This window comes from Helicoverpa armigera, chromosome 17 (genome assembly GCF_030705265.1).
Source record: "Helicoverpa armigera isolate CAAS_96S chromosome 17, ASM3070526v1, whole genome shotgun sequence".
NCBI lineage: Eukaryota > Metazoa > Arthropoda > Insecta > Lepidoptera > Noctuidae > Helicoverpa > Helicoverpa armigera.
Window position 1 is genome coordinate 9,870,566 of NC_087136.1, and position 16,054 is coordinate 9,886,619.

The 16,054-nt window shown below is 38.7% G+C and overlaps 2 protein-coding genes across 2 annotated transcripts; both read left to right on the plus strand.

Annotated features, from left to right (window-relative positions):
* The first annotated feature begins 1,325 nt into the window (after positions 1-1,325).
* Positions 1,326-6,179, plus strand: LOC110378871 (transcriptional repressor CTCFL). Its single transcript, XM_064038848.1, has 8 exons — positions 1,326-1,704; positions 2,406-2,537; positions 2,942-3,283; positions 3,643-3,825; positions 4,255-4,392; positions 4,788-4,915; positions 5,561-5,635; positions 6,014-6,179. The coding sequence occupies exons 1-8, from the start codon at positions 1,594-1,596 to the stop codon at positions 6,177-6,179; spliced, it is 1,275 nt and encodes a 424-aa protein (XP_063894918.1). The 5' UTR covers positions 1,326-1,593.
* A 691-nt stretch (positions 6,180-6,870) lies between these two features.
* LOC135118017 (zinc finger protein 287-like) lies at positions 6,871-15,762 on the plus strand. Its single transcript, XM_064038849.1, has 6 exons — positions 6,871-6,993; positions 8,271-8,398; positions 13,852-13,990; positions 14,363-14,482; positions 14,886-15,083; positions 15,579-15,762. The coding sequence occupies exons 1-6, from the start codon at positions 6,886-6,888 to the stop codon at positions 15,720-15,722; spliced, it is 837 nt and encodes a 278-aa protein (XP_063894919.1). The 5' UTR covers positions 6,871-6,885; the 3' UTR covers positions 15,723-15,762.
* Positions 15,763-16,054: the final 292 nt, after the last annotated feature.

The following is a 16,054-nucleotide window of genomic DNA, read 5'->3' on the forward strand; positions in this document are numbered from 1 at the left end:
AGAGCCGATATAAATTACTTACATTCATACCTACATACCGCGGAAAAAGGAAAGCTTCCTTTCCCTCTTCCACATAAAATACCATGTAACTAGGTACTTAAGTAAGTAATAAGTTTGTACCTTATTTCTAGCTAGATGAACCAAGATTTAAAATACAATGCAGTCATTATTTTTACCTTATGAAAACTGGTTTCGTCGAGATCCGGTTTGCATCATTTTATTCCTTTTATATATAAAGTATAGGCTGTAGGAGGAGGTAGGTACATACAATTTACCTACATTACATCTTGGCTTGCGGTTTTTGTTCAGCCAAAAGGTTCAAATTGTATTGGCCTTTATAGAATGAGTTATCATCACCAGAGTTATTTGGTCCACGACCATTGAATATGGAAATTTAAACAGAGGGTTTCCAGAAACAAATCGATTCATTTTCGTAGAATATAAATGCGTCATCAATTCATCGTAATCAAAGTTCCCCTTATTTATCTATCTAGGACAGGAAAACTAACTGGCATTAAAAACTTCATGAAGTAGTGTACCTACTAAATTCCGAGTAAGTGGTGTCGGTAGACCCTTACAAGATTATGCACAATAAAAAATCACCCTGTATATCTCCATGTACGGAAACAGGGTAAAAAAGCGGTATTGTATTACTAGAAGTGGATAGATACAACAGAACTTAATATTAGTTAAATAGGTATTTAATTTTAAGTTATCAAGCCAATTATCAATCTAATCCTCCAAATCAAAGTGAGGAAAATCCGTTAAAATACATTTTATAACTTTCTTCCTGTCGCTACTTTGGTAAATAACATGATTAATTATGTCGTAGCGCCATCTAGCATGTTTTCTCAGAAACAAAAACACACGCATCTCGGGTCAACTGTAAAATATGCTCACCCCGAGGACTTCATACTTTGTTTGTAATGTAATGTGTGTATGTATAACTTTTTGGAACCGTTACTAATGTGACGTTTCATGGGAGCCTGTAACTGTAAAGGCCATGTAAAGGCCTATTTGAAATAAAAACATTTGACTTTGAATAATATGTAAAGTCTTGGTTATCCCTTATCATATTCATGAGTACTCAGTCATAGAAATAGTTATAAAACAAATTACAAAAGCTTATTGTTTAATAAGCTTATAACTGTGGGCACTGTGGGATTGCATGAGTCGTTATAATAATTAATACGAAAACCCATCCGAGTTCGGTTCGGGACGGTTTCCCTGCCTCATCTGCTTTTCCTGCTTACTCCATTGAGCAAGCAAGGGCGTGAAGGGTTTGATTTGACACTTTTAAGAAAATGTCTGCTTGACAATTCTGACATTGACATTTCTTATTTGCATTTTGTTGTTGTTATTCGTGGGAGTGTTTTATTGTTGATATATTATTAAAATAATAAATGTGTGAATGTATATTTATGATAAATAAAACTAAATACATATTTGTCTATCATGTTAATAAGTTGATCAAGAATTAGGCTTTTTAGAGTATGTTATAGAGAATTTTAAAATCTGTTGAATGCAAACTGCATCGCCAACGATTTTAACACCTTTCTGAATTAAAATAAGCTTAATAACTAGTACTACGACATGGGAGACGTACAAGTGTGTCGTATTTGTCTTAACATGGGTGTAGCAATGCAGGACCTGTTGGCTTACCCCTTAGAAACTTATTTTGCATCATTCATGATAGAGAGCAAGGTATGTTTACATTTTAATTTTATCTATTTCATTAGGTAAAGCTTCTTTTTAAATCTGAAGTTAGCATAGGGTTATCCATTGAAATTCTACAGGAATTTCATTAATTCATTGTTCAATTCTATGTTAATTTATCTTGGAACCCTATAACTAGTGAGACTTTTCCAAAGATTCCCTATTTACTTTTGTCTGGTGAACCAAATTTTCGGTTAGTGTGTAGCAAAGGGTGTGCAAGGCTTTTGGGAAAATTTCTAAAAATGTCTAGTTTTTCATTTCTATCATATAGAATACTTAAAAATAAGACGAAAACCATCTGGGCACCTTTTGCCTAGGACCAACGGTTCGCCTGAAAATGAGCACTGAAGGTCATTGTAAACAAAGGCAAAGTCGACGGAGCCCCGCTGCGCGGGGCTCCTACTTCTGGGTGGTTTAAAAAAAAATAACCACGAAGGAGACCTAACCTGTCCGAAACGGGGTTGCCCTAAGTCGAGGTTGCCAGTCGACGGAGCCCCGACTATGCGGGGCTCCTTGGTCCTAGATAAAAGGTGCCCAGATGGTTTTCGTCTTATTTTTAGGTATTCTATACGATGGAAATGAAAAACTAGGCATTTTCAGAAATTTTCCCAAAAGCCTTGCACACCCTTTGCTACACTCCTACCTTTTGTCTAAAGATCTATATGTAAAAAACCATTATGGTTTTTCAGCCAGTACACACTGAATTACCTCCATACGCCTGCTATGAGTGTGCAGCACTCCTGAAGAAGTATCATATGTTCAAGCAGAAGTGTCTGCAAAGTCAGGGTCTGCTGTCTTCCATGATTGATGATTGTGGAAAGGTAATAATGTATTTATTAAAAATATGGTGACTGAAGCTGTTTCTTATTCGAAATTCTGCTTGATTTTCTCTTATACAACCCTATACCAGTAAGATCATTCAGGGTTCAACATACATTTTTGGTGCTTTTCAAGAATGCTTCTTGTTGAAGCAAAAGAACATAAAAACATAAGACACTTATGGCATTATTTGGCTTATCTGATGGTGATGATATCTTTGAACCAAGTAATTTATATTGTTGGTAAAAAAATCTATTATTAATGCTACTTACTTGTTCATTTAAGATAGATGTAGTTATCAGGCATAAATTATACTATACTATTTTATTTTAGGAATTCATATTCCTCTAGAAAAAATGTGTAATTGAAAAGTTCTTATTCTGAGCTCACCAATAACTTCTTTCAGATTACACCACCACAAATAAAATCAATCAACCGACAGAACCTTCTAGCAGTTTCTAAAGTCACTCAAATTGACATTGAAGAAACCACAAATACACTCAACATTGACTTTCCTTACACATACATAGTAGAAGAAACTACAAACTTTTTAAACATAGACCAACCAAACTTCATGGTTGAAAATATTAAGAAAGAGGACCATGATGACACGGAGGTACCTGATGAAATTACTCCTGGTATATCTAGTGATGAGGAAGAATCTGAGAGTATGGGGAAGAAGTTACGAGATTTGGAGAAGGTTGATATTTGTGTGAAGATGGACTTGCAGGAGTCTGATGATCAAGAGGTGAGGTCATAAATAAGTATTTATGTCCAGCATTAACACCAAAATGACTAAACTGATTTATATATTTACTTTTTTATGTGTGTACATAATACAAATTATTACTGAGTCTGGTTCTTTGCTACTACATTATTAGGCATTATCCATAGTATGTTGAGAGAACTTTTGTGAATGTGAATAAGTTATTTAGAAAAGAATAAGTTTCAGCTAGAAAGTAAATAATTGATAAACTCCTTAAAACTTTTTAATCGAACCAAAGAATTAGGAAGAATAAAAGCCAGCTTTTACAAATTTTTCATGCAATTTTCAACCTTAACAAAAATACTGAAGGTTCATATTACACATTTCAATTTTACTTACAGCTCCCAATAACCACAGCTGATGTAAAAAGGCAGCCGCTCCGTAAATCGCGGGCCACAGCAAAGAAGCAAGGCAGACTAAAGAGGAATAGCACTAGAGTTACTAAAAAGAGGTCGACTGAAGTGAAGGACGATAGCCTCTGTGAAGACGAGGGTTTAGATGATATTACTGTTGTTACTTTGTCGGTAAGTAGCTCATATTTTACTTCTTGTGTCATAAAAAGTTACAAAAATCTTTGTCATAACCACCTGCTCGAAAATCGTTGTATATTTCCTGCTAAACTCGATAGCAGTGCGTACCAAATTCCGAGTCCAAGTTTGAGAATGAGACCCACACCTTTCCCTCACTCCTGTCACCTGCTGATAACTAGAATTAGTTTCCAATTTAGTAGCTTTGCTACTTAATTAGAAACGAGTGCGTAGCTGTATGTAGTATATTTTGAAGATTACAGCTGAATTAAAGTTAGACTTTTATTTAACCCATTCTATCAATAATTAAAACTATTACAAAAGCCAGCATCAAATTCGATACACTGCTTTCTCTTATATCTTTCTCTTATATCTCCGTCTCTTACCTATGGCTCTCTGTACGGTAAAGTTTGCTTCCACCCACAGCTAGAAGAGCAGTTGGAAGAGATAAACAAACGCAAGCAGTCGTCCAACTATCTGAACTGTCCTTACCAGTGCCACTTGTGTTATAAAGGGTTCAATAAAACCCTCACGTGGAAACATCATCTTAGTAAACATTCGCCGGTAAGATTTATTATGTTTTTTTTTATTTTTTAAATATGCTGTAAAAATAGACAGGGTGACTGATAATTCAACGCGTGATTAGAAAAAACTTGCCCAAAAAAAATCTATTTTTTTTTCCTCATTTGTTCAATCACTAATTTAACAGCTATATCAACTTAGAATATCGCCCGAATTTTCAGACAGCTGTTTTACTATTGTGAGTAAACTAATGAATATATATAGGTTTCTTTGGGAAAGTTGTTTGTAACCATGAGTTGAATCACGTCGGTCACTAATTACCCCCTATATATGTTGTGTTAGCACCGATAACAAAAGCCAATCAATAGGTTACCTAGAAGCTAACTAAGCTTTTGTAAAGTACTGAAAATATTAAGTGTTTTATGCTTTGTTCACAGAACGCCGGAGATATAGAGTGCAATATCTGTAAATATAGATTTAAAACGAAAAGGAATTTACAACGACATGCTCTGAACCACGGCAAGAAATATCTCTGTAACTTATGTTCATACAACTCTAGTAATATGTAAGTACATCATATATTCATAATTCTTATAACATAATGCTTAATTAAACCTATACATGTTTATACAGAAACAAAGAATAGCCCACTATTTCTAGATACGAAAAAATGTCACTTGACGGATCAGGTGACCCATCTGTTCGCCATTTTTAGCGTTCCCTAACCGAAGGGTAAAACGGGCTGGGCCACCCAAACCCATTATGTACGAAGAATACAATAATAATAAACGTGTTTTTGTTTATCATAAACTAGCTTTCCGCCAGCGGTTTCACCCGCGTCCCGAGATAACCGCTTCCCGTAGCCGGATGGTGACAAAAACCTATGTCCTTCTCCTGGCTCTAAACTACCTCCCTGACAATTTTCAGCTAAATTGGTTCAACCGTTCTTGAGTTATAAGTGGAGTAACTAACACGAATTTCTTATATAGATGGTGTAGAACCTTGGTGCGATAGTCCAACTCGGACTTGGCCGGTTTTATACCAACCTTTTCGACTAACAAAAGGACTGATTTAAATCTTTAAAAAAAAGGTCGCATACTAAGCCAGACGACGTAAGATATTAAAAATATGAATTATGAAATGCACAGTAATTGTTACCACTAAGTTTAAAATAGATCTTATGCGTATTGATATAAGGTTCATATTTCAGTACCACGGTGAAGCAGCATCAAGGATCACACAAGGGCGTGACTCATAAGTGCAACTTTTGTGATGAAGTTTTCACGTAAGTAGCTTGACCTTAAAGCTTTTTGTGATATTTATAGAAACTCTTAATTTTTTCAATATTTGTTAACTAACGACATCAACAGTACGAAACATTAATTTCATGTCTTTGTGCTATTGCCAAAAGTTGCGGTACCTATTGCATTTAAAATAACATATCCTTACTTAATATTATAAATATGAAATAAATCCTGTCGTGCTTCCATGCCAAAACTTACTCCTAAATGAAATTGAGCAGATAGGCTAGAGCCCGAACTTTCTCGGTAGGCAGGTAAAGGTAGCCCATGTCAAAGCACATGAAGGAAAGTATTACTCCCGCTACATGGGTAAAACCGCGGAGAACAGCTAGTGTATTTACGAATAAAGTTTTCGTCCACAGAGTTCGAACAACATACGTCTGTCATATGCGTATCAAACATCCTTCTGAGAACATCTGCGGTTACTGCGGCTACTCGTTCTACAGTCAACGCGGACTCATCGTGCACAAGAACATGGTGCATAAGGACGTTGATGTGAGTTGTGATTTAAACCTTATGTCTTTGTAATAAGGTTGGATGTTAAATAAGTTGTATAATTGACGGAGGGTTCCTGTCTAAATAACAGATGTAAGGCTCGGACGATCATAGGGTTAAGCAGCGCTTGCCCAGGTCGGTCTATGGATGGGTGGCCATCTTGACATGACGAATTCCGCCGGTTTTCGAAAGGCACATTAATTGGTGGATCCTGGCTGTCATTTGAACATCTTTGGCAATCGTTTCGGGTAGTTAAAAGTCAGAAATTTTGACGACCAGCGTTACTATCGGCGGTCCAGGTTTGAGGAGGTCAGATAGGCACTCACTCCATGTAAATATAAGTAACATGCGTATCAAACACCCTTCTGAGAACATCTGCGGTTACTGCGGCTACTCGTTCTACAGTCAACGCGGACTCATCGTACACAAGAACATGGTGCATAAGGACGTTGATGTAAGTTAAGATTTCAACCTTATGTCTTTGTGATAAGGTAGGGAATTGAATGAGTTTTATCGTTGATCTCAAGGTAAAGCAACGCTTGGCAAGGTCTGTCTATGGATGGGTAGTCATCTTAACATGACGAATTCCGCCGGTTTTCGAAAAGCACGTTAAATTGGTGGGTCCTGGCTGTCGTTTGAACAGCTTTGGCAGTCGAAAAGCCAGAAATTCTGACGACCAGCCTTACTGGCGGTTGTAAGGAGGTCAAATGGGCACTCGCTCCATGTAAATATAAGTCATATGCGTATCAAACACCCTTCTGAGAACATCTGCGGTTACTGCGGCTACTCGTTCTACAGTCAACGCGGACTCATCGTGCACAAGAACATGGTGCATAAGGACGTTGATGTGAGTAAAGATTTGGACCTTATGTCTTTGTAATAAGGTAGGGAATTGAATGAGTTGTGTCATTGACGGAGGGCTCTTATATAAATAACAGATGTAAGGATCGAACGATCATAAGGTTAAGTAGCGCTTGGCCAGGTCGATCTGTGGATGGGTGGCCATCTTGACATGACGAATTCCGCCGGTTTTCGAAAGGCACATTAATTGGTGGATCCTGGCTGTCATTTGAACATCTTTGGCAATCGTTTCGGGTAGTTAAGTCAGAAATTTTGACGACCAGCGTTACTATCGGCGGTCCAGGTTTGAGGAGGTCAGATAGGCACTCACTCCATGTAAATATAAGTAACATGCGTATCAAACACCCTTCTGAGAACATCTGCGGTTACTGCGGCTACTCGTTCTACAGTCAACGCGGACTCATCGTACACAAGAACATGGTGCATAAGGACGTTGATGTAAGTAAAGATTTGAACCTTAAGTCTTTGTAATGAGGTAGACAGTTGAATGAGTTGTGTGCTCTTGGTCAAATAATAGTTGTTAGTGACAGTCGATCATAATGGTGAAGCGTTGCTTAACCACGTTTGGCCAGGTCTGGCTGTGAATGGGTGGCCATCTTGACATAACGAGTTGAATGACTCGGTTGGTCCTTGGATGGATGGACATCTTGACATGTTTCGTAAGCACGTTAAATTGGTTGATCTTGGCTGTCATTTGAAGATCTTTGGTAGTCGTTTTGGGAAGTCAAAAGCCAGAAAGTCTGACGGCCAGTTACCAACGGTTGTCCACGTTTGGGGAGGTCATATAAGCAGTCACATCATGTAAATACAAGTCACATGCGTATCAAACACCCTTCTGAGAACATCTGCGGTTACTGCGGCTACTCGTTCTACAGTCAACGCGGACTCATCGTACACAAGAACATGGTGCATAAGGACGTTGATGTGAGTTGCGATTTGAACCTTATGTCTTTGTGATAAGGCAGGGAATTGAATGAGTTTTATCGTTGATCTTAAGGTAAAGCAACGCTTGGCCGGGTTGGTCTGTGGATGGGTGGCCATCTTGACATGACGAATTCCGTCGGTTTTTGGAAAGCACGTTAAATTGGTGGGTCCTGGCTAACATCTTTGGCAATCGTTTCGGGTAGTTAAAAGTCAGAAATTTTGACGACCAGCGTTACTATCGGCGGTCCAGGTTTGAGGAGGTTAGATAGGCACTCACTCCATGTAAATATAAGTAACATGCGTATCAAACACCATTCTGAGAACATAACATTTGTTCAGGAGAACGCGGAACAGAGCACAGAGGCGGGTCCCTACTGCGCGGAGTGTGATGTCAAGTTCATCTCTACTGAAGCGTACAAGCGACACATGGTCATGTCCGTCAAGCACACACAGAGTACAGAATCTATGTAAGTACATATAATGTTCATTTTTGCTTGAATTTTTGTGTCCAGAATATATTGTTTAAAAATAAACTGTATTTTAATGACAGCATGGTTGAAGTTTGTGTGAACATACACATGAATATGCTGTGGACTTGTTGGATCAGTGTATACTGCTATAATTTTCTCATCACCAGCAATGGTTGCCGTGGAAACGTCACTTTAGAAGCTATGGTCTTAAGGTTCAATTTTGCATACCCGTTACTTCCATAATACCTGTCGTAAGGTTTAATTTTATTTATACTGCAGTGAATTAAACTCTATGTCACTTTACATAAGACTCGATTTTCCACCAATAACGGGTGCAGTATCTTTCCACGAAGATTGTCATCTACACTTAAATCTTAATACTTTGAATCTTAAATTCTATTTCATTGACATACGGATCACTTTCGTTAGAATACTCTATATACTTGTGACCATAAGGTGCCGTACTCCATACACATTATTTATTTATTTATTTAAAATACTTTATGCACATTGTACAACGGCGGACTTAACGCCTTAGGCGTTCTCTGCCAGTCTACCTTAGGGTGGTGGTGAAACAGAAGTGGTAGGTGCAACATAGTTTGAGCATAAGTGCAAGAAAATAAAAATAAATATATTTATGTATATATAAATATAATAAATAAATATATATATATATATTACTGAATCCAAGAGAAGAAAGTGAAGAAAATGAACTAGTGTAATGATACCGCCAACTTGCCATGGATGTGATTACGCAGTTTAATTTTAAACGTGTGTCGACTATTTACCATCCTGACCTCCAAGGGTAGCTCATTCCAGAGAAGGATAGGTTTAACAAAGAAGGAAGAGTGAATAATATCTGAACGGTGAGCAGGGCAGTGAAGAAGACGATTATTAGAGGAGCGGAGATTTTTATTGTGCTGTGAACACACATACTGAAAGTGGGAGGTTAAGTATGCAGGTGAAGACGGGGTATATAGTATAGAAAAAAGAGTAGTTAATGCCCTCATCACACGTCGTTGTCTTATCGGTAGCCATTTAAGTTGCGCTCGATACGCTGACACATGATCGTACTTGCGAAGGTTAAAGACGAATCGAATGCAATTATTGAGAAGCCGGTCTAGTTTATTGAGCAGATCTGCATTCAGGTCATAGTAGCAAACATCACCATAGTCGATTATAGGAAAGATTAAGGTTTGCATAAGCATTGCTTTTACATGGACAGGTAGCAAGTTTTTAAAGCGATAGAGAAACCGCAGCGTATTCGTGATTTTTTGACTGACAGCTGCAACTTGTGCTTGCCAATTGAGTGAGGAGTCAAGTTGTAGGCCCAAATTCTTCACAGAGCAGCTGTACGGTATATCTATCCCGTCAAAAACCAAAGTTGGCAACCCAAGGGCGTCTACTTTTCCTAAATTTCTTGAGCTACCAATGATAATGGCTTGGCATTTGACAGGATTAACTGCCACTCCGAACCTGTCAGACCAACTCTTGACTACCTCCAAGTCCTTGTTCATTTTAACAAGCGTAGCTGCCAGCTCATTCACTTTTGTGTGACGATACAACTGCAAGTCATCGGCATAGAGATGATACGAACACTGAAGTTCAGGAGTAATGAAATTTATAAATATAGAGAATAACAGAGGTGAGAGTATGCCGCCTTGAGGAACGCCAGCATTCAAAGTACACCAGGTAGATGAATCCTCATCCACCCGAACCGACTGCTGGCGATCATGAAGATAAGAAGAAAACCAGTCTAACGCCTTAGAAGAGACCATAAGATTTGATAGAATAGATAAAAGGATATCATGACTGACGGTATTGAACGCATTTGAAAAATCCACGAGTACCAACACTGTGAGATTAGCGTCTTCCATAGCAAATCTAATATCGCCAGTCACTTTGAGGAGGGCAGAAGAAGTGCTGTGGCCCGGCCTAAATCCGGATTGGAAAGGGCTCAGTAGCTTATTGCCGTAGATGAAACGAGCAAATTGCTTATGAGCACAAGCCTCAAGCACTTTGGATAAGAAAGGTAGGATGGAAATTGGACGAAAGTGACTGGGGAGGGTGGGACTGGAAATTTTAGGAAGAGGGCGCACGTAAGCTTTCCGCCAAAGTGAGGGAAAAACTCCAGAGTAGAGAGAAAAGTTTATGATATGAGTGATAACAGGAAGGATTGGGACTAGGATAGGGACAATCATGTGACGGCTGATGTTATCACACCCCACCGCCTTAGATTTGATGGACAGGATAATCTTTTTGACCTCTTCCTCGTCGACTGGCACAAAACCAAAAGATTTGATATCGGGACGCGTTAGACCATGTATATAATTGAGAGTATCTTGCTTCATTAAATAGTCCAAACGAGAGGAAGAAGAAGTGCAGAAATGACTATTTAAAGCATCAAAACTAATTGTGTTAGGCAGGTCCAAATGTCGCGATTTGCCAATACCCAGAGTTCCAAGAAACTTCCAGATGTCAGCAGAAGACGAGGATGATATTATTCAATATATGGCGGCGTTTAGCATTACGTATCATCGTATTACACCGATTCCTCGCAGTTTTAAACTGAGCCCAATTTTCATCAGTACGGTCTTTTTTAAATTTACGGAATGCACGGTCCCGCCTACGCATTGCTATACGTATGAGTTCAGTCATCCACGGTGCTGGCGGCCGTTTCACTCTGACTTTTTTAACTGGTGCATGGCGATCATATAATATGTTCACCATGTTATTAAAAATCAAAATTTTATGATCTACATCATCAGAAGTCATTAATGGTGTCCAATCAACGTCTAGCGCATCCTTGACCAACCGCTCAGCATCCATCCTTGCAAAACAACGCCTATGCAAAATCTTGGGCTTGGGCTTAGGAGGTTTGAGGATATAGGAGAGGAAAATGAGGTCGTGGTGAGAAAAACCAGGCGCAGTATATTGACCGTGACAGGAAATAAGGGAGAGGTTAGACGTCAGAATTAGGTCCAGCCAGGAATCATCACCAATCTTAGATCGGTGAGTAGCCTGAAGAGGTAAAATATGCAAGCTGGAAGATTCCAGAACGTGCAAAAGTTTACGGGTTCGAGGAGAGTTGGGAGCAAGGAGATTTGTATTAAAATCACCCATGATGATGTAATGAGCATACTCAGAACCTAACGATTCTAAAACCGATTCCAAATCAGTGAAGTAGTCGACAGAGGGGGGGCAGTAAACCACACCAACGACGGCTTTGGCTCCTTTGACTGATACCTCCAAAAAGAGAAATTCAGCACTAGGCAGAGGACTAGAAGAAGTAGCCAAGATCTTATAAGGAAAGTCCGATCGAAGGTATATTGCCACGCCACCCCCTCTTCTCCCAAGCCGATCATTCCGAATAAGAACGAAGCCAGGAAGAGGGTACGAGGTGGATAAGAGATTTGGTTTGAGCCAGCTCTCGGAAACCAGGACGGCATGCACATTGCTGTTGAAAAAAGTCTCATATAGTTCACTATAGTGACTAGGAACACTTTGAGCGTTAATATGACACACATTTAACACCTTATCTGTTTGCTTGAATTGATTTCTCAATGTATCACCAAGTGTATCAGTCAGAGAACAGAAACTAACATCACTATTGCTCACATCCAGAGACTCATTGGCAGAATGAAAACAGTCGTCATCAGAATTCATAAATCCTAAATATATAAACTAAAAAAAAATAATACTATACAAATAATTAATGATTTTAAAACACAAACAGAATTAACCTCCACCCGCCAGCTAACACCAATAAAAAATTTGAAATAACAACACAAAACAAAACACAACGGACATAAATAAGAAATGAAAACTTTAAGAACATAAAAAAAAAAGAATGAGACTATTTCTGAACGAAAAGTATTTGATACGTGCAATGACTGACATTATATTAATGTGACAGCTGACAATGTCATTTCAAAAAAAAGTACCTGCCATTGTGGAAAGTAAACAAATCTAAAATCTAAACATTAAATTATTCTTATCCTTTTAGCGGGTAACTAACAAATTGAAATACAAATTACAAAGGTACTATAAATTTAACAAAATTTGGTAAGAATAAAAGATTACAAGGAGAGGAAAAAAAAATAAAATATAAAGACAATAGATATAAACATTGAGTAAGTACAGTTATAAATATAATTATAGTTTGTTTCTAATACTAAAAATGTCAGTCACATACCAATAATAGATTTATTTCCAGGGTATCTCAAGACGTTATGCAGCATTCGATTTCGAAGGGAACTTCTCCAGGAGAGGCTTTAGCTCGTCCATCGACACAATCCTGTGTCGACTGCCATCCGATGCCTTAATGACGATCACGCCATCCTGCGTCCAACAAGCACGCATACCGAAGTGCAGTCGTGCCTTCGCGAAGATGGACTGCCTGGTTTTCGTCAGGAACTCCTTGACTGAGATTTGGGTGCCTCTCAACCTAGTCTTAGTCTTCCAAACAGTCGACTTGACATCTGAAGAAGAAAACCTCACAAGAATGGGCCGTGCATGATCCTTACTAGGACTGCCAAGACGGTGGGCAGCTTTTATACTGGCCGCTGTTATGTCCTTCAGACCCAATTTGCTGCTGAGGACACCAAGGACCATGGAAGAGCAGTCCTCTTTCTCTTCTTCAGGAAGCCCTTGGAAAATCAGTGCCTTTCGCCGGTGCCTCATCTCCAACCCATCAAAATGCAGCACACACTCGGCGATCTGCTTTCTGAGCAAACCCAACATGTTGAAGATAAGCTCCCTGAAGGTCCGGAACTCTTCAGCAATTTTAGCTACAGTTTCCTTGGCAGGTCCTGCAGCCTGAATTTGTGCTCCGAGTTGGTCCATCTTCTGATTGAAACTCTCCTCAAGACTTCTCTGTATGGACAGTATTTCTGATAACTGTGACATTCTTCCTTTATTATGTATTGTGACTTTTATTAACCTTTTGAACGCCAATGTCGGCTATAGCCGACATGAGCAAGCGTGCCCTGTGCGCCAACGACGGCTATACTCGACAAAAAACAGGTCGCAGAAAAATACAAAATAAACCTATTAAATCATTACTTTTATGTATTTTTTAGTAGATATTTAATTTTAAGATTTTCAGGCTTGGCGTACAGGGCATAGGAATACCGATATAGCGTGGCGGTGAAAAGGTTAATATGTAAAAATTCTTCTGAGTGCAAGTGTTGATGGTGATGTGACAGGTGGTGTTTTAGTACTTAATCAGGTTACATTTAAGTGTCCTAATGTAAGTACCCAATAATTAAGTAGTATAATTAAACTTTTACTAAAAATAATTTAAAAAACTGAATTAAATATATTTTTAAAAGGCTCAGAGAATCTGAGATACGTGTCAACTTTTTCTACACCTACCCCAAAAAGATTAAAGAAGAACATTATCAGAAGAAGACTCTACCCCACTTGACATAAGGTTGAATTTCCACCAGTAACGGGTGCCGTGTCTGCGGGGCTACATTCAGGGACGCTGAGGAGTTGCGGCTGCATCATCGCAAGGAGCACCCGAAGAGACAGCCCAAGCATTACAGGGCGAAGGCCGTCACCAAGTGGCCGACACAGTGTGAACATGTATGTTTGACATTAGATTATCACATTTTTGCTTATCTAAACCAATATAATAAATATTTTTTTTTGTTTGTGCCGTAAAGGCTCCGAAACTACTGAAACCGGTTTGAAAAATTCTTTCGCTGTTGGAAAGCTACACGCTTCACGAATTACAGGCTATATTTTATCTCGGTACGGGCAGTAGTTCCCACGGGACGGTGAAACCGCGGGGAAACGGTTGGTTGTTGATATAATATGCCTCACACATTCACATCGTCATTTGCGATGAATTTCTATAACCTGTCCATATATATAATTAGAGATTGAATTTTGACAACAGTTCCATATAAATTATGTTCAATGTCAGTCCCTAATCGTCAAAAAACGTTTTTTCAGTGTCCGCAAGAGATAGAAAACGCCCGTGCCTATTGGAAACATTTCCGAACGATGCATCCAAATGAAAACTATCCGGTGCAGAAGAAATGCGTCTGTGATATATGCGGGAAGCGGTTTACGGTAAGTTTTTGTAACTTGTTTTTTTTGCTACATTTTTCCCTACTTTGAATTTTTTTTTTTAATTTTTAGGTGCATGTGGTACATACCCAAAAACCATTTATGTGTAAAATATTTTTGATTCGTTATATGACCTTTTATTGCCAAAATGGGACTGATTTATATTTTTTATTAGCATTGAAACAAACGGGAAGTCGACAAATAACTAATACCGCTGAGTTCTGCAATAAGTGTACATAATTATCGGACTCTTATTATCACATCTATTTCCCATATTTTTAAGGGATATAATCACTCCTATCCAATTCCGCATCATAGTTCAATATGACATGCCATGTTTGCCTAAGACTCTTCTAAATTATATTATCATTTAATTATCAAAATTCATTTTAATTTCCTTACACAGTGCAATGCTCTCCTAACCATCCACAAACGGACCCACATAGGCGATCGTCCGTACAAATGTTCCCGCTGCGACCGCGCGTGCTACAGCGCCTTCGACTTGCGCATCCACCAGCAGAAGCACTCGGACGCCAGGCCCTTCCCCTGCACTCTCTGTGCTAAGGCCTTCAAGAGGAAAGAGGCGCTGGAACGGCATTTAAAGGTAGGGTCCTTTTTCAGCAAATTTTAAGCATTAATTGTGAATTTTGTGACTTAAATCCATCTACATATATAGGGGAAAACCAGCCTGCTAGGATCCCTTCAATGCTTCATCCTTAGCCTTTGTAACAGCGACATAGTAAGTCATTTAGAGGTCTGAATTAGGACCTCAAAAACTGCAATGGTTCGCTCTCTAAGTAAGAAGGTACGTATACTCTACATACCTTTTGTGGCCAAAGTAGAGATAGTAAGGTTAGTAGAGGTCTGAAATTGTAACAAAAAAAAATTGGTGTGAACTTATAAAATTTTAAACTTTCATATTATTAGAAGAGCATTACTGAAAACAGTTCAATGTTATGTGAAAAGGCCTGCCAAAACATTAACCTGTCTGTGACAAGTCATATTACTCGTCCCCATAAAAATTAAAAATCGCTTAAAACTTTCCCAACACTTTTCCTGTTTTTTGACGCCCTCTAAACTCCCATTGCATCTCTTCCAGATCCATTCTGGCGATAATCCGTACAAATGTGAGATTTGTGGCGTGGCCTTCAACAAGTCTTGCACGCGAACCCTTCATGTCCGCACCGTGCATACTAAGGAACCTGCGCCGCCGCGAAAACGAAGAAACAAAATTAACAAATAAATTCACATTTGAAAGCAAGCCTCAGTTGTCCGCTTAGAAGAAATAAGTGCTTTCAATCAGAAGAAAGAACTAGATTGGTTAAGTTTCAAAAACAAAGAAAGGAACACAAGTGTATGACGAGATTAAATAAAATAAAATAAAAATAAAAATAGCCTTTATTCAGACCTTGTTTACAGTATACAATCTTAATCTACAACTCTGACGAGTTGATGACACCAACGACCTGGTCTGTTTGCCCAACTTTGGCAAAGGCCTCCTCCATTTCCTTCCACTCTGCTCTGTTTTGGGCTCTTCTAGTCCATATATTCCCTGCTATGCTTTTAATTTCGTCA